Below are 19,579 nucleotides of genomic sequence, written 5' to 3'. Positions count from 1 at the left end.
AATAAGAATATTGAAAACTATTATTATTATTATTATTATTATTAGTGAGCGAGAATGGACAATTTTGTTTAAGAGCAACTTTTATCCCGTGAAGTTGGATTCCTAAAGATTTCCTAAGGGAGAACACTTGAAGGTCCACTGCTATGCATGTACCTCATGCGTGCATGTATGTGCATTTAAAAGGATGTGTATGCATTTATGTTGGATTTTTTTCATTGCATTGTGTTATCATATATAATATGTTTACGCTTGATATTATATTCTTATTAATTACTGCATCCCTCCCTCCCGCGGGGGGGGGGGGGGGGGGTCATGTTCTTTTATTTTAAGATTTGTTGTCCTTTTATCTGTGTTCCGTGTAATTGCATCTCATATTTTATTTTTGTGTCCATGCTGATGCTTTGAGTATGATGATTGGTGCAGGGGCAGATGAGGATTTAGTGTCCATATTTTCTCTATTTCTCATTTATTGTTGCTTATTATACCATCATTTTTGGTCTGATGATAGTGATACTTTTTTTCACTTGATAATTAACTTGCCTGATTTTTAGAGGGTTTTATGTTTGAGGATTAATTTGTACTAGTGTGGGATTGTGGGTGTTAATGTATGTTTGGAATTCTGAAAAAAAAATTGTGGTCGCTATGAGTGAATCGTTTTACTTCTCAGGAATAACTAATGACTCCAAGGATCCATGTGTTGATACTTTCCGATCAACTACATTACCCATGTTAAAGCGTTTTGGAGTTCCTTCAGAAGGGTTGGAGCTGAAAATTGAAAGTCGGGGAGCTCCCCCTCATGGTGGCGGTGAAGTTATTCTGACAGTTCCAATTGTTCAGAAGAGTTTGACAGTAAGCTCCATCTCCTATGGTTTTCTTTATCTATCAGCTTTCTTGCTCTTACATGGTTGTACTTTTCCTGGCGCAGGCAGTCACTTGGATTGATGAAGGAATGGTTAAAAGAATTAGAGGAGTCAGTTTTTCTACTAAAGTGTCTGTGCAGTTTGAAAATATCATGTTACATGCTGCTCGTGGAATCTTTAATCGCTTGCTTCCAGATGTTCATATATTTACGGACCATAAAAGTGGCCCTCAAGCTGGAAAGTATGCTAGTTGTTTTCAATTAGATTTCAACAAGAAAAGTAGCTGCTCCCTAGAGATGCATGCACGAAGTTATTTCATTAATGAAGTTATATATATAATTTTGATTAATGTCAATCATTTGATGGCAGATCCCCTGGTTATGGCATATCACTGGTTGCTGAGACTACATCTGGTTGTTTCATCTCAGCTGATACTGCAGTTTGTTACGCACGAGGGGAAGAAGCAGAGGACATGGAAGATGAAGGGAATAAAGAGCTGTCGCTGCCCGAGGATATTGGTGAGCAAGTTGCATCGGTTCTACTTGGGGAGATAGAGCAAGGGGGAGTGGTGGATTCAACACACCAGGTACATGCCTGATTCCCCATTCTATGTTTTCAAGGATTTACAGATCATGTTGAAGATAATCTATGTTCCTACAGACAGCTCAACTCTGAGCGCCTAGCATTAGGGTGGTCTATTAGTTTGGCATAATTTTCCCGACTCAAAATGGGTCCTTCTGCAAATGGGTTCTCCTGATGAAGGCATCATTTTCCCGACTCAAAATGGGTCCTTCTGCAAATGGGTTCTCCTGATGAAGGCATCGCTTTCTTTTGTAGGGTTTGTTGTTTCTTCTTTGTGCTCTATGCCCACCAGATGTTTCAAAGGTTCGAGTTGGAAAGCTGTCTCCATATGGTATAGAAACGCTAAGACACATCAGAGATTTTCTGGACGTTAAATTTGTTATCAAGCCTGAACCGGCTACGGAGACTGTCATACTCAAATGCGTTGGATGCGGATTGACGAATCTCTCCAGAAAAGTTTCATGATCACCACCAATATAATTGGCGAGATGCTCGACATGCATGATGCATCAAGGAAAATGTGGATGCCTCTTAGCTTTTTCTGCATTTTCTTCCTGTTAATATGAGAGTTTTGCTTTCAGCTAGTGAGCTAGGAGGATCAAGATCCCCAAGAAGGGTTCTATTTTAATTTTTATTATTTTTCAAAAATTTATTTATATTTTAACTATATTAAGTTCATATAATCACTTTATTTTCATTTTAATTTAGAAGTGTATAAAATGAATGATGTTACTAAAACAATTGACAGCCATAGAATATGATTTTCGCGAACATCAGAAAATCGACAACAAAAGCTAAAAATTGACAATATAAATAAGCATATTTTTTATTATGGAGAAAAAACAAATTAGAAAACATAAAAGAATAATGATCCAAAACAAGTTGTATGCTAATAGGCCTCCGTTCAGCTTTTGCTTATTAATTAAACATAGTAAGGTTTGTCCAACATTAGTTTTTATTAAAGTTATATAATATTTCGATCTTGAATTTAAATTTGTGTAAATTTGAACAAAACATAATATAGTTTTGTATTACATTTTTCTTTTGTTCATTTGTCGTTTGTCGCACATGTTGTGCTCTAGCATGTCTAAAGTATTAATAGTTAGGGGTGGACAAGAAAAATTAAAAAATTCAAATCAAAACACAAGATCGAACCGAGAAATCAATTAACCATTTTATTTTGGTTTGGTTTGGTTTAGATGTTTTTTTTTTTTTTTTTTATAACTGGTTCAAATTCCATTTAGCCCATTCAATAATCCTAATTAACCAAACTGAACCAATATGTTAAAAATTTATAAAAAAAATACATATTATATATATGTATATATACATATATATAATACATATAATATTATATAATATTTTAAGAATTTAAATTAAAAAAAGTTGTATTACAGTAATATTGATGCTTAAATTTTAATGATGAATGTTTTAAATTTACATGTCAATTATTATGAAATAAAAAATATTATTTGTAATAAGTTTAAATTTTAAATTGTATTTAATGGTTTGGTATAGCTAACCATTGGATATCGGTTTTAAAAGCTGGCTAACTGTTGTAAATCATTTAGTTTCAATTCCCATTTTTTAGCAAATTGAAACTTTGGTTCCACTTACAAATTGAAGGGTATGGTTGAGAATTAATTTTTGACATGCCCTCGTTGGTCTGTATCTACTTAGATATAGACAATCAAATATAAATATGTTTGTGCACACATGACATAATGGTAGATGATTCTTACGTTATGATTAAATGGATGTACCCTATGTTTGGAGAGATTTTGGATTTTAAGTTGAATTAGATTTAAAAAAAGATGTAATATAAAATTATATTGAAGTTTATCCACATCAATTCAAATTCAAATCTAAAATTTGAAATCCATATTCCCAAACACAGCCCTAGAGTATTTCAAGTACTACTTGATTGAGTGCATTTCAAGCACATAATAATAGAGACAACCAAATGAAGAATCCATTTAAGCAATAATCATTTTCAATCAACAAAACAAAAATGTTGTGCATAAAAAACTTACATCCTCCATCCAAATAACATGCATTACCATAACAATACCAGCACAGAAGTGGAATTTCTTGCTGGTAGACAAAGCAGAAAGAGAATTCATCTTTAATGGTCTAGCTAGGCAACAAAAAGAAAATAGAAGTTCATACCTAAAAGTTCTTTTAAACAAAAAAATTCATCTTTAACGGGCATAATTGTTATTATTACTACTACTATTACCATCCCTTTGGCGAAAACCTACACTGAGGTGCACGATGTCTTTGTTTACCATAAACATGACAATTATCTCGTGTCTTCTTTATGTCGGAGGAGTTGTACCTCACTAAATTGTCAAAATAGTTGCTAATTTGATCATCTCACTAGTTGTTGATTTGGTTGTATTGGTTTGGTTGTATCCTTTGGCATTGAACCTTTTATTATTGTAGTTCCCCTAGCTTGTTTCATAGTTTTGAAGTTTCCCTTAGATCTCATATGATCATCTTCTAACAATTTTGCCTTTCCCGTTACTTCTATTTTGAACCCCCATTTTTCTATTAGCTTCTTATATCCTCAGGTAGACGATAAGTTGTACTAAATTCATATCATTCTTCTTGTGTGCATCAAAGTTCTCCTAGTCTCATTCCAAGATGGTGGCAATTTATTAATCATGGAAGCTATTGAGAACACATCATTCATTTCTATTCTCTCTGCCAACATATCATGCGACAATTTTTGAAATTTCCAAATTTGGATATCTACTATTTTTCATCTAACATCTCATAACGCAAGAATTTGCTATAGATGAATTTCTTAGTTCCAACATCTTCTGTTATGTAGTTCTTGTTGAATTTTTTTCATATTTCCTTGGTAGTGTCATGCATATAATAAACATTACAAAATTCATTCAAGAGAGTATTGAGAACGTAGTTTTTGCATCTCTCCTTATCTTCCTCCTACTTTAATGTGTCGTAGTTATTATTTTCTTCTGGTTGAGGTCGGGGAGTCTAAAACATAGACCATTGTCAACGTTTTTAAGGAAAAAAAAATAATTTTTTTGCTTTCCAATGCTTGTAATTGGTTCCACAAAAAAAAAAATTCTATATAAATAAGATCAACTACTAGTTTCTCTGGTGTAGGATTAAGACTGCCATCTCGGTTTTAAGATTGTAAAAAATTAAGATGTAATGAGATAATAATTAAATTAAAATAGTAAAAATATTATTGTAGAGAAGTTGAGGCGTGGTAGAACCATTGTCCTTAAAATTAATTTCGTGTCTACGGAGAAAGTCTTTTGGTGCAAATGGCCATAATGCATTCAATCTCCAAGATTACTGAGCAAGACTTGGGTTTGTAAGTAGTCACAAACCTTAAAACTTTAGGAGTTATAGTATTAAGTCACCCAAAGTAGAAGAAGGAAGATTAAAAAGCAAGTGTTGAAAAAATATTAAGTTAACTACTAGAGGACACAGACTACTATTAGATGATAGAGAGAATGAGGATGTAAGAAAATAAGATAGATGTGTGCTAATTGTGTTTTGGAAAGAGTTGAAGGTAGTCTATTTATAGACCGCATAAGGAGTAATTTTAAGCTCTAATTATTGCAGTAGAATAATGGTATTTAATTGTTCAAATACCACCACTTATTAACATCTAACTTTTATAGGAAATTGAAAAATAAAAACTATTGAAATAACACTTAGAAAAACTACTGCAACTAACTAGAAAATAAATAAAAGAACACTCAAAATTTGAAACATCTCCAACAAATATATACAAAAATTATATTCATTCTTTATTAAGTATAAAAACTAAAAACTTTTCCCCCACGGGCATTGCGCGGTGGAAAGACATTGACAGGTAAGAAGGAGTATTAGAGGTTCAATTCTAATTAGATACACTTATAGAGCCAGCAATACTGTGAATGGTGAGAGTTCGCTATGTGAGCCAGTGAAGACCATGAATGATAATGAAGATGTGTTGGCATCTGGATTTTATACTAATTAGCAAGATCTGGGGGTGGAGGATACTGATCCGTAAATTTGGTGCCGTACCAAGGGGTCCGAAGGGTTAGTGGCTAAATTTTCTCATCTTTAATTCCAAAGCACTTATTTTGCCGTCATACAAGCTATTATAAAATTAATTAGTCTAAATTTTGTATTTCCGTTGGCTACTTTCCCCTTCCCCCTCCCTTCATCTTACATTCCAACTCCAGACTCGAATCTCGATTACTCAGTAGTTCGCCGGCTGCTGGCTCCTTCAGGTTCCTGCAGGTCTGCAACCACCGCCGGCTAACTGGCTAAGGCGAGTAGCCACTCCCGCCACCTGCCTGATCCACCAGATCCTCCATGTTCTACTGCAGATAACCCACGTACGTGGGATTACAGGAATTAATTGTATCAGCTCAAAATCCATATTGCAGCAGACTACAGACATATCAATAGGTTATGCGGGAATTTAACGTATTGAATACTGCAGCAGGTAAAACTATACAGTGGAGCTGGTTTTACTGCTTCAACAGAGGGAGTAGGATTGAAAGAAGGCGCCATCTCAATTCCTAGTTTCAAATTGCTCAAAACCCATTAATCACAATTCAGCTGAAATTGGAAACTGGCAGAGCAGCGGAGAGGGGAGCCGTTCAAATTCTCCTCTTCAGCTCTTCACCAGCGAAGCAAGCTTCAACCCCATAACAGGTCTCTCTCTCTCTCTCTCTCTCTCTCTCTCTCTCTCTCTCTCTCTCTGCTCAGAATCTTTGTTACAGGTCAATTCCTGAATTTGAGTTTGAATTTTGTTATATTTTGAGGAAAAGTAGTGTGTTTATTCAATGCCTAGAGGTTGTTTGGTAAAATGGCCCAAAGAAAAAAAATATTTATGTGAGGTATATTTCATTACAGATTGAAGGTGAGTTTTGTTGTAGAAATAAATGAGAAAGTGTATGCACAAATGTAACTGAGCCACGATTTCGGTAATTTGGTTTAGTGAATTTGTAGTGAACAAATACCAAATTTCCTTGGTGATTTCTCGCAAACTTATGTATAAACACACGCAGACTACGGCCAGGTGCTTGCTTAGAAGATTCAGGCCTAGCTTCTTGTCGACCAGCCTTTGTTGCTCTGTGGAGAACTCGAAATGCTGAGAAGATTAGTTGTGCCAGTTTCGTATCGGCGTCGTTTCTACGATGCCTCCGTTCGCTCTCTGCGTCGACGTTTTTTGTCTTCTTCTTCTTCAGAAATACCGACCAGTTCTTTCGTCGAACAATTGGAGGACCCATCAATCCCAGCCACTGCTCAACCAGCTGCTCAACTCTCTATCGATCGCTCCGGCTTATACAACATTCCTGGTCCTCTCTCTCTCTCTCTCTCTGCGTGTTTGTAGGTTTGCACGTGCTTGTTATTCCTGACTATGGTTTTGGATTTTTCAGAGCATTCTCATGGACAACCATCTTCAGACTCGGAGATGGTTAAGCATCTAAAAAGCATCATCAAGGTTGATTACAGTTTTTTCGTTTTCTGTTTTCTTTGACTTCATTTTGCTTTAACTGTTGCTTCTAGAGTGTAGACATGCCGTGAAAATGTCTTTGTGTATGTCTACACAATGCTGCATAGCATTAAATGGTTTTGGTGTATGAGTATTTATTGAAATTAAATTGGTTCATCGAGCTAGGGTTAGCTTTCACAGATCAGAGGTCCTTGGGTGACTTGGAATTGTTATAACATCTGGTTTAATAATGTAGACATGAGATGGTCTCTTGAAAACTAAAGTTCACATATTTTAAGACTGATCTTATGAAAAGTACATAGGGCTCATTAATGTGCTGTGAAAAGTGAAAATGAATTTGGTTCATGTTCTATGCAAAATAAAGTATATCTGTTTACGATGTACTTTGTTAGCTTGTTTTATTAGTGTCCAGAAGACGAAATTCCAAAAAATAAAATTATATCTCAATCCCAAGAATTTTAAAATGATATGGAACCAAATGATAAGATGTAAAAACATGATTGAATTCTAAAGCAAACTATATGCTGGGAAAAGTTGCAATATTGTGAAATAAATGTTTGGTTTTTGGGGCATGTCATTGGTTTTTCCAATTATTTTGCAAAGAATGGGGCCTCTTCAGCAGTAAAACACTATGGAAGCAATTTCTTTATTGCAAAATTGATATTACTATAGTTTTACTACTGCTGGTTTTCCAGTTTCGTGGAGGGCCGATCACAGTTGCTGAGTACATGGAAGAAGTGTTGACAAACCCTAAATCTGGCTTTTATATTAATCGCGATGTGTTTGGAGCAGGAGGTGATTTTATCACCTCTCCTGAAGTAAGCCAGATGTTTGGGGAGGTAATTAGATTCTGTTTAACTTTCTGCTGCTCGCATCTCTTAGGAATTATTTCTATTGTTTCAGAAATAAGGGGAAAATATAATTGCACCAAAGAGCATTAATTTTAATTTCTGTTGTTTTGATACTTATTAGTTCAATTTGCTAATGTGAAAAGAGTGACCTCTCTTGTCTTGCTGCTATTATTTCAGATGGTTGGTGTTTGGGTCATGTGTTTGTGGGAGCAAATGGGGCAACCCAATAGAGTGAACCTTGTTGAGCTGGGTCCTGGGCGAGGAACTCTTATGGCCGATCTTCTTCGGGTACTAGAGCTAAATTTTCATAATCTAAGTAGATTTGGTTGTATTTTTCTCATGAATATCAAATTTTTGTTAATAAAAGGAAGAGGAGAACATGTCCATCTTTGTAGGAGCTAACAACAAGAGAGAGAACAACAACAAAATGTGTTTGATTTTAAAAAGTCAATAAAATAAATATAAGATGAGCCAACTCCATCATCCAGCTCCTTCTATAGATGAAGTTTTATTTGAAGAACCTTATTCTAATGAATAATAGTGATTTTTTTTGTTTCCTACTGTTTTCTTGTATAACTGAATGGAGACTCTAGATTTGCCTTTTTTAAAATTGTCATTATCTCCTCATGTTGTCTTTTGGTCCATGAGCAAGTTTGTAGGGAACTGACAACATTGAAGGAACACAAACTCGTTTTACTTACTTAAAATACATGTGTTAGGGGTCATCTTTTACCTTTCAAGTGGCCTACCATCAAAGAAATCAATCTTATAAGGAACTGAAAAAAGGGGGATTTGTTTGCTGCCTCCTTACACATAATAAATGTATCAAGAATTTCCCATGTCTTACTAATGTAGTGGTCCATCAAAGAAACTGATTTTAGAAGGAACTACATAATTTCACACTTGTTAAGCACTAAATCTCATGGTTCCATTTTTCTAAGTTCTTTATGTATGATATGATTTGAGAAGAATCATTTTCACCTCTAATCCATGTCTCCATGTCTTCTTCCTTCTTGGAAGTCTCTACCAAGTTAATAATGATATTACAGTTTCTAACTTTTAATCTTGAAAATTCCTAAGAGATGTCACATCCCTACACATCACACTACCAACCTAAAAACAAATCGCCACATGTGCATCTTTATCAACCACAATCTTATAAAGATAGGGAATTCCTTATTAAGACTATTATCTGCATGCCAATTCTCCTTCTAGAACTGTTTATAATCAAGGAATTCCTCCATCAAACTCTCATCTCTACACTCAACATCCTTTCAAAACTATTCATATATCAATTCCGTGACTTTAATATAGAATTCCTTATAAAAATCTGTTATATCCTTTGGCCATTCCTACTATCTTGGCAATACTCCTTTCCCATTCTCTTCCATAACCGATCCTAATGTGTCACATTATCCAGAGCTACTTCTCAATTATTCACAGGCCTTATAGGTTCCCTTATTGATGTCAAGGGAAAAAAAGTCCCACTATTACTTGAATATTATTATTACAATTTTTGTGCTACAGTAATCAAAATTTTATAACATGGTCTAGCTCATACATGCAGGGTGCATCAAAATTCAAAAAATTTACAGAATCTTTGCACATACATTTGGTTGAATGTAGTCCCACACTACGTACACTTCAGAATGACTGCTTGAAGTGTGAGGGTGAGGATAATACAGGTCTAAATGCAGACAAAAGGACTATAAGTTCATTGGCAGGAATCCCAGTATCATGGCATGCTACACTGGAGCAAGTTCCATCCGGAGGTATGAGATTTTGTTCAGCTTTAAGTTGAATTTATGTATTCATTTTTATCTCTATGCTTTTATCCTTTTAAAATGTGGGTGAAGTCTCAGACTCTTAATGATTATATTATGACCTACGATTACCTTGGCTGATGGGATATTATTACTTTTCTTCTAGTTCCAACAATCATCATTGCTCACGAGTTTTATGATGCTTTACCCGTTCATCAATTTCAGGTTTGTCCGTTTTCCAACTGCAGATATATCATTAAATGTTTTGCTTCTTGTTTTGTTATAACTATATGGGTTGTTTATTTACTAGAATCCTCCTTCGCCTGAGGTCATACGCATACAAGGTTTTTCTTAAAATTTCCATTCTTCATGTCGCTGCTTGCTAGTTTAACTATTCTAATATTAGTTTTTTGAATTCACTGTGTAGAAGTGTTTGGGCTGCTACTTGGATGTCCTTGGCTTTATATTTTTTTCTTATTAAACTTAGGTTGATATTATATAATTACATGTTTGTTAAAATTGCGATCTGGATCATAGGATTCTACGATTCTATGATTGTATTTTACTAAAACGATCTTGATCCTGGTAGGATTGGTGGGATCTGTAGGCTTACAAGATCCTACATTCTTTCATATTTTTAAAATCTTTACTAAAATACTTATCATACAGGCATGATTTTTGTCATGTATAACTTATGCATGAAATGACAACTTAGAAAATGATTTTGTTTATTTTATATTAACAACATTTTGACTCAAAAATTTACTTTTGGTTCATTGGCAATTATTAAGTGGTGCAAACTTTAAACATTAAGAATGAAGATATATAAATACCACATTGATGCATCTAATGATAATAATGATAATGATATTGATGATTTTAATGATTTCCTTGATTTTTTTTTTTTAAATATAAGTAATTATTTCATTTTATTTGTAAGCCGATTTGATTAAGTTAGGAATGCAACAATTTAAACACTTTATTTGAGAGTTATGGTGCATTCCCAAGGGGGGGGGGGTGAATTGGGTATTTAAAAAATTCTTTCTATGTCAATTTATCCTTATTTTAATTCTACAATCAGTATAACACAACCAAGGGTTTTTCTAAACAAACATGAATCCCACAAATAATAATGTATGCAAATATTTAAAATAATTATAACATGCAGCGCAAATTGAACATAAGCATACAAGTACGGAAAGTAAAGTACGGAAATTAAATAGAGTAGGGAAGAGGGAGCGCAAACACAAAGTTTTTAACGAAGTTCGGCAACTCCCGCTTACGTCCTCGCCTTGGGCAAACCACGCAAGGATTCCACTATCTGCTCTTTAAAACTGGGACGGAACTTCCCGTTACAATCCGTTTCTTACCAAGGCGAAACTTCCCTTTACAATCCGCTGCTTACACGAGGCATAGCTACCTCTTTACAATCTGCTGCTTACACAAGGCGTAGCTACTTCTTTACAATCCGCTGCTTCCACACGAGGCATAACTACCTCACCACAGTTCACAATCCAAACCGTAAATAAAAATGATATAAGGAATGAATTTTTCATATAATGAAATGCTTCTCAATAAGCTGAGTTGTACAATGTAAAAACCTTAATGCACTCTCAAATGATTTATAAAATTTAAAGCTTGGTAGAGTAAGGATATTCCTCTCAAAAATATTTTTCAAGTAAAAATGAGAGAGTGGAATGATTTGCTCAAAGCTACCTTGTAAAACTCAAAATATTTTCTCCAAAGGATTTTTCAAAATGAAGAGTAGGAGAAGAATATTTCTTCAAGATTGACCTTTAAATGAAAATAGTAAGAAGACTCTCAAGCAAAATATATGGAAGAGAATATTTGCTCAAGCCTTGCTTGTATAACCTAAAAGAATTTGGCCGAAAAGATTTTCAAAAAGAAAAGAGTAGGAGAAAATTGATTTGATATTCAAAGAGAGTATAAAGATGAATAAGAATGAAATAATTTTCAACAAGGCTTTCCAAGTGTCTCTCTTGTCTTCTCCAAGTGTATAGACTTGGTATTTATAGGCAAATTGAAAATATAGCCATTTTATGGCCGTTGGGGTATTAAAATATGAATAAATTTGAAAACTAGCCCATTTTTTGGCCATTGGGGCATTTTCTGCGCAGACACCCTTTAGTTTTTTAGGCATAACTTTTTATATACAATTCCAAATTGGACGTTCTTGGTATCAACAGAAAGCTAAGAGAAAATCCCATAACTTTCATGTTGAATACTTTTTAAGATAAGGAGTTTTTTGATTGATAAAATCGCTCATCAATGAGACGGAAGAAACATGAAGGAAAATTTTCTTCTGTGGACACCCTTCAGTATTTTGCACATAAATTTTATTATATAACTCCAAATTGAACTTACTTGGTATCAACAGAAAATTAAGGGAAAATCCCACAACTTTTATGTTGGACACTTTTTAAGATAAAGAGTTATTGATAGAGAAATGTGCTCATCAATGCGACGGAAGAAACATGAAGGGGCTTTTTGAAAAAAAAAAACTTGTTTTGGAAAAAATGTTTTCATGAAAAGTTTATGCCCTTGAGGTCAATATAAGGTCTTGGTCATTTTGTGAGAGCTTCAATCCAAATCATATGATTATGCATGCACAAATTGAAACCTAATTACTATTACAACTTAAAGAATAAATAAAATCTTCATACTTCTGCTCCTTAATACTCCATGGAATACGCCATAATTTGTGCTCGATTAGGTACTCCTTGGCTTCCATTTTGCATCCCTCAGTTGCGCCTTTTGCATCATAAATTTGTTCAAAGACTAAACACACAAATGAGATGCTGTGGTTTGTCATAATCAAAATAGGGATCAGACTCAAAAAATCAACATCATCTTTTCTTCTTTTTTAATACGTGCCCTACCGTGGATACTTGTAATATTTTGAGTCTTCAATGCTTACTAGCTAATTTTATTGGTTTATAAGTTTGTGAAAAAACAACATACAAATGCATTTTTCATATTTATTTATGTATTTAGTAGAATCTTATGATCCTTGATCAGATTCAACAATTTGATCCTGCACACTCACAAACCATCCTAGCTATCCTATGTAGGACCCTAATTTTAATAATCTTGTATTATTATACTTACTTTCTTCACTAGACTGGGAGTTGGAGTCTCGGTGCTATTTTCTGTATCTTAGATGATGGTTGGGAATTGGGAAGGGGGAGATGCAATGTGTTGGAAGCCTAATAATGGTGGTCTGCTATTACAATCTTAGTTGGCTTATGTAATTTGGACTCGGTAGTTGTTACTTGGAAGAACATTAACATGTGAAAGTTCTGCGAAGGTTGCCTTTTTTTCTGTGTGGCTTGGACAACTTAAGTGTAATTTGACAGCAGATAATCTGCAAAAAGGAGGTCGAATTATTGGTAGTTAGTGCTTCTTGTTGCAAGAAGGTAGTTGAGACAGTGGATCCATTATTGTCTTCACTATTCTATTGCTAGAGTTGTGGAAGTTTGTATTTTGTCTGCTTGGTCCACATTGGGTTATGCCAAAGACTTGTTGGGTCTTATGTGTTATTAGCATGGGAAATTTAGAAGGGAAAGAAGATGGCTTGGCATGTTGTTCCTTGTTACTTGATGTGGACCTATGCTTTCAAATGCACAACCAAGTTTTGGCTCAAGGCAACACATACCCAAAACACATTGAGGCTGAGTTAAGGGCAGCCGGGTGCACAAAGCTCCTGCATATGCATTGTCCGGAGAAGGGACGGACCACGATGGGTCTATTGTATGCAGCCTTAACTTGCATTTTTGCAAGATGTTGTTTCCACACCTTGAGCTTGTGACCTCCAGGTCACACAGCAACAACCTTACCATTGCGCCTAGGCTCCTCTTTACATTGAGGCTGAGTTAGAAATATCTAATTCTTGAGAGTTTCAACACCTATATAAGTAAAGCATATACTTTCTTTCAAAGATGTACAGCCCAAACATGTATGCAACATATGCCTATGTGGCATACACCTTACAAAGCCCTTATTCTTGAACTATTTATCCTAAGCTCTAACATTATATTATCTTTTTATCAAATTATACAGAGGTATTCTAACATTATATGGTTTTTTTCAACTTAGCAGTAAAATCATTTAAATCATAAGATATCATATTTTTAATCTTTTTTTATTTTTTATTTTTTATTTAGGCTTAGGTTATATGTACATGCCCTTTTTTTAAATAAAAATTTCGGACTTTTTTAAAAATTATTTTAGTGATGTTCTTTAATTTTTATTTTTTAAAAGAAGAAGATAAAAAAAAATATTAGCTTAAAGGGGATACAAAATGAAGAAGATATTGGAAAAAACAAAAAACAAAGAATTTGCTAAATCTCTAAACAATAGCGATGTAGCATTGAATTTCCTTCACTATACCAAGGACAACCTCATCAGTTTTGAAAATCAAGTTTTGAAATACCATTTTTGTTCTTAACCCTTCAAATGTGATAAGCAGAACTGGGGTGAGTCTACAAATATCACCTGAAGAGCCATAGTCTAGGTTGGTCAATCTTTCCATCTCTTCCTCCCAAGAAAGAGCTGGACTTCGAATTTTTCTAAGCAGCAGCAGCAGCAGCTGTTTTTTGTAAATCAAATTTGTATGCCAGCAAGAGAGAAACAAGTGATTTCTTGACTCATTATGACAGAACAAGCAATCTAGAGACTGAGGGAGTCTTGGTTCATGACAGAAAAAAATAGTCCCATGGAATCACATTTCTAGGAATCTCATTGAATGGGATGCCTGCCTCATGAGAATATTTTTGTTTGGTTCACGTTGTCAGATTTCTAGAATTTACACAGGATTCCTATGTTAATGTTTGGTTCAACCTGGGGATCATGCTTGATCATTATACTTTGACATGTGTATAAATAATATATGATTTCAACACAAACCTACCAAGATTACATAATTAAATCCATGCCCTAAAATTTTCAACAATCATAAATTTAAAATTTCAACACTTAAGTAATCCAGTTAATCGAAATAACTAAAGCCAGTATGTTCTCTAAATATTAAGCATTATATTTTATTATTATAACATGATAATAATATTACTTTCATTTTACCAGCAATTTAGTATTTTAAATTTAATAATAGCGTGAAATAATACTATATTATAAGGGCAATTGCCCAAATAACAAGCGCAATTTGGTCTCAAAAGTAGGATTTCTTTGAAACTTACTCTTGGAGGAGGCTGGAATGGGATACTCATGTTTTGTGGAATCTTTCATTCCCAGAAATGTTAAGATGCCTACCACCTAGGGTTTTGGTGCCCAAACATAGGAATGAGATGCCCTTGGCATGGGCATCACTTTCCCAAGAATTTTAAAAGATATTGCTAACCAAACACTGCTTGAAGGTTGTTCCATTTTGACAACAATTCAAAGTCTTTAGCCCATTCCAGGTAGCAAGCCACAGAATAATAGCATGTCTGTGAGCTCAACTTAATAACTTTCAACCAAGGAAGTAGCCCTATCTCCCTGCTAAGATCTCAAGCAGAATTGAAATTTAGCATATTGGAAGAATTTGCCACCAAAACCAGAAATCATGCTTTGATGGGTTTGGGTCAAATTTTAGAGCCTCCTTAATTGCAACAACATTAGCCAAAGTTCCTCTAGGCCAGTCAGCAGTACCACTTTCCATTCTTTAAAATGTTGGAGATCTGTGCCTCTAAAGGGAGGAAAAGGTCTTATGAATATTCAATCCACAGCTAGGGACCCAACAAGATGCCATTTATAATATAAGGATGGTGTGTTGCAGCCATCTCCAATTTTATATTTGAAGGCATGAGAAAGTTTGCTTCAAATTCCTAACACCCTCTTCCTAGTACAAGTGTCATTTGGAGGAGGCTTGATAGCCCAGGTGCTCGTCTTTGATCTTATAGGCCTTTAGCCATTGAATCCGTAAGAAAGGAGAAAACCAATGGATCTTTAGTACAAAAGCCTCCCTCATCTCACATAGCTTTTAAGGCCTAAGCCACCCTCAGAGTGTGGTTTGCAAACCTTATTCCAGCATATATTGCAGTTGACAGAATTAGCATTAGCACCTTTCCACAAGAAGGCCTTAAGCCAAATCCCTTATACATATGCTCTTTGATAGTTTGATGCATGAAAACAATTATCGTTTGGCGTGGTCTTTTGTTTAAGCTTAATAAAGCTTAGAATGGCAGGCAAATGGTTTATAAATTATATTTATTTTTAATTTTTTTTCCCAACCATATTGTCAGTGTACAAATCTTTAATTTTTTTTTGAAAAATATATGTAGCTTTTATTTATATATATACTTTTTAAAATAATTCAAAAAGCTTACCTAAATTCTTTAAGGCTTACTCGTCTTGTTAAGGGAAAAACATCTTGCCTTGCTCCTTAACCTTTTAAAGCATCAATGCAAATCCTTTGGCTCCAATGTAATTTTGTGACAAGGAGAATTCGTTATAGAGAGCGGATAGAAGTTCCAGGTGAACTTTTCTTTGCTAGATGCTGATTCACCCTCTATTCTCTTCGTGTGGGTTACTGATTGATTTCCTTGATGCACAAATTTGTAAACTATAATTTTTGTTCTTTTTGTATTTGGCCTTCTTTGTTGCTCAATGCTTTCTATTCATCTCTTGCACAGATGTTACACCACTTTAGGCACTCCTTATATTTTCTTACATACCCAAAAAAGAAAAATGAATAACTAAACCTAATCTGTTCAAGAGATTTGCACTAATGATTTTTTCAATAGATTTCATTAAAGGTACACATTGTCGCATCCTAGATGAGGTAAAAGTTTTTGATGCAGGAAGTTGTTTTATTATATGGGAATATGAGCAGTGGTAGGCATGAAATAGAATTCTCATCGTATAACACTAGAATCTTTTAGTTATAAAATTTTCTTTGAACCAATGTTGTTAAGTCAAAGATCAAGATGTTACACTGAATGTCTGGGAGGTTTTCAGGATCAGTTCATAGAAAATCAAAATTCTACCAACCAGACAAATTGAAATCTTACAAAAAAAGAAAAAAGAAAAAAAGAAAAAGGACATCAATCTAACATTTGGAGGAATGAGCAAAAATCCTGAGGTGAAATAAGGCTAAGAAAATATATTTACTTCTATGATTTTATTTAATTTTACTAAATTTTCTTGGGCCAAAATATATCTTGAATAGAAAGCTGAAAGGGGATTCATATTGTCATATGGCTAACAGCTAACTTCATATAGTGGGATTAAGACTTTATTATCGTTGTTGTAGAAGTTAGATTCAATAAATGATCATGTAAAATTACTCTTGGTGATGTTTAACAACTAGGAGGGAAAATATTTTAACATGAAATCTAAGAGGACTATATTAGGAAGAAAATTAAGATTTAGGTGATTAGCAGAAAAACTAAGATTAGGAGAAATAGGATGTGAATCTATAAAATAAAGGGAGGCTTGAATTGGAGCTTTGAATTATAGACCCATTGTGGTCCACCCCTTTCCGGACTCCGCATACGTGGGAGCTTTGTGCACTGGGCTGCCCTTTTTATTTTTATTTTATTTTTTTTAATAAATAAGATGCACTCACACTTAATTGATTTGTTTGATCACATTCGCCTAAATAAAATTTCATGAAATTTATTTAAGTTAGATCTAAGATTCTACTATGTGGAGGTTTGTATGATCACAAAGATCCTATGATTATGACTTGAAACCCAATCCCATTCATCCAACCATTAAAATATTTTTACTGGTATTAGATTGTTTCATGAAATTTGAATTGTATGATTGTAAGATTTTTAGATCCTAATCGAGATGTTAGCAACATTGTCATCAATCTCCCCATTTGTTTCTCAATACATATGTTTTCCTAGTTTTGTCTCAATTTATTTGTAATCATTTTTTGCACATGCATATTTATGGTCTATACATTATTCATTTCCACTTATCCTTTTGTTATGCAGAGGACTTCTCGTGGATGGTGTGAAAAAATGGTTGATGTTGCTGAAGATTCATCGTAAGGGTTCAGTAGTCCCTTAACATTATTTTTCTCTTTGAAGAATGTATTTTAAAATAATTTTTTTAAAATTATTCTTCAAACTAATTTTTTAGGTTTCATTTTGTTTTATCTCCACATCCTACACCTGCAACTCTTTATCTGGTGAACCGCTGCAAGTGGGCCACAAATGAAGAAACTGCTCAATTTGATCAGGTCGAGATTTGCCCCAAAGCAGTAGATTTAACTCATTCAATTGCTAGAAGAATAAGTTCTGATGGAGGTGGAGCTCTTATAATCGATTATGGCCAGAATGGAATAGTTTCAGATAGTCTGCAGGTTTGTGCGTTACCTTTGTTAATCTGTTCTATTTGAGAACCTAATCATGCATTGACGCTTATTGATTAGGACAAATTCCATGTATTAAAATAATGTGCATACACAATATTTGGAAATTCACTTTACATGCATGAGAAAAGTATTTTTTTTTCTAATATAAAGTTTTTGGAGTAATATACTTTTCATTTGTAAGCCAGACTGTTTCTCTCTCTAGTCCCCTCCCTGCAACAGCAGGTACATGCATATTTCCCATATCTTTATTTAGCATCATGCATGTCTAGCTTGGCAAGCGTCCTAGTTTAGCCACCTCTAGCCAAGGAAGTTCTTTGCCATAAATAAAAGAGACGTCTACCCTTTCTCTAAATTTCGCAACTTCAAAATCTCCATTGCAAAGATTTTTGCAGCACATCTTGTTGTACTGCTCATGTATCCTAAGCAGATTTGATTGTCTGAAATATGGAATGAGATTCTTAAATTTGCGTCCAAAAAACTAGTCATCATGTACCCCTCTGAAGCTATTAATTTGATAAATGTTTCTTTTTAAATTTTAATAAGCAAGTTGCATTTATCCAGGCAATTCGGAAACATAAATTTGTCAACATACTTGATAATCCTGGCTCAGCTGATTTAAGTGCATATGTTGATTTTGCTGCCATCAGGCACTCTGCGGAGGAAGCTTCAGGTACACACATCCTTATATTGCTTGTGTATTTTGAAGAATCTCTCTCTCTCTCACGCATGCACACACAAATGGTTGTAAATTGAAGATTAATCCCCAGTATCTTAACTTTTTTACAGAAATTGTATCTGTTCATGGCCCAATCACACAGTCCCAGTTTCTGGGTTCCCTTGGGATAAATTTCAGGGTTGAAGCATTATTACGCAACTGCACAGATGAACAAGCTGAGGCTCTCAAGATGGGCTATTGGCGCTTAGTGGGTGAAGGCGAAGCTCCATTTTGGGAGGGACCTGATGAGCAGGTGCCAATTGGTATGGGTACGCGTTATTTGGCAATGGCCATTGTGAACAAGGCGCAAGGTGTTCCAGTTCCATTTGAATAAGTTATAGGAGGGTTTCTCAGTCCAAATATTTTAGGCATGGGCACATTACTTATCATTTATGCACTACCAGTATATCATCTCCCAAGTTTATGTTTTGCTTCATCAATTGTTTATAAATATGTTTGGCTTCTCATTTTAGTTTGATATGGTCCAACACCGATTGTAACCACTGTTGGAAGAGAGAGAGGATGAGGATAATACCTGTTTTAATGTGTACAGAAGGACTATGATGGCAGGAACCCACCCTATCATGGTATGCTGCACAGCACCGATGCTTGTACGCAGTTCAGTGTCCTCTTCTCATCAATGTCCTTTTCTTCCTCTTTTTCTTCTTCTTCTTCTTCTTCTTCTTCTTTATTATAAATTTCACTGAGTTCTTTCCTTAAAACACTTTAGGATTCTTCAATTTGTGCGCATGCCATTGCATTCTCACTGTAATGGTTGATTTTTCTGAGCAATCTCGCAAGGCAACCACCTTTAGACCTGGAGGTGGTTTAAGGACATCTCAAAAGGATCAACGAGGTTAATTGCAAATTCCTTTGTTTTTAAAGAGCATTCCTTGTTAGGAAAGATATCAACAAACAACCACAGCAAAATTATTCTTCTCCCTATATGCAAGCAAATATAGTGTGTCTC

At 34.6% G+C, this 19,579-nt stretch overlaps 2 protein-coding genes across 4 annotated transcripts in view; both read left to right on the top strand.

Annotated features, from left to right (window-relative positions):
• LOC131168575 (probable RNA 3'-terminal phosphate cyclase-like protein) overlaps positions 1-2,145 on the top strand; it is a 29,121-nt gene extending 26,976 nt beyond the window's left edge. Inside the window, exons 3-6 of the mRNA XM_058128107.1 lie at positions 668-849; positions 926-1,101; positions 1,230-1,446; positions 1,698-2,145. Coding sequence (XP_057984090.1) covers positions 668-849; positions 926-1,101; positions 1,230-1,446; positions 1,698-1,907 — 785 coding nt within the window. The 3' untranslated portion in view covers positions 1,908-2,145. The remainder of the gene's footprint in view (positions 1-667; positions 850-925; positions 1,102-1,229; positions 1,447-1,697) is intronic.
• A 3,416-nt stretch (positions 2,146-5,561) lies between these two features.
• LOC131168574 (uncharacterized) lies at positions 5,562-19,081 on the top strand. Of its 3 annotated transcripts, none has more exons than XM_058128106.1 (12): positions 5,562-5,809; positions 5,917-6,131; positions 6,488-6,778; positions 6,860-6,924; positions 7,632-7,775; positions 7,965-8,075; positions 9,355-9,559; positions 9,717-9,775; positions 17,512-17,564; positions 17,660-17,882; positions 18,456-18,564; positions 18,681-19,081. In XM_058128106.1, exons 3-12 carry the CDS (start codon positions 6,568-6,570, stop codon positions 18,941-18,943), a joined length of 1,443 nt encoding a protein of 480 aa, XP_057984089.1. In that variant the 5' UTR covers positions 5,562-5,809; positions 5,917-6,131; positions 6,488-6,567; the 3' UTR covers positions 18,944-19,081. The 3 variants fall into 3 exon arrangements, with proteins under 3 accessions (XP_057984089.1, XP_057984088.1, XP_057984087.1); XM_058128104.1 differs by having other exon boundaries at positions 5,586-5,809; positions 5,920-6,131; XM_058128105.1 differs by having other exon boundaries at positions 5,562-6,131.
• Positions 19,082-19,579: the final 498 nt, after the last annotated feature.

This window comes from Malania oleifera, chromosome 11 (assembly GCF_029873635.1).
Source record: "Malania oleifera isolate guangnan ecotype guangnan chromosome 11, ASM2987363v1, whole genome shotgun sequence".
NCBI lineage: Eukaryota > Viridiplantae > Streptophyta > Magnoliopsida > Santalales > Ximeniaceae > Malania > Malania oleifera.
This window is presented reverse-complemented; position numbering and strand designations above follow the sequence as displayed.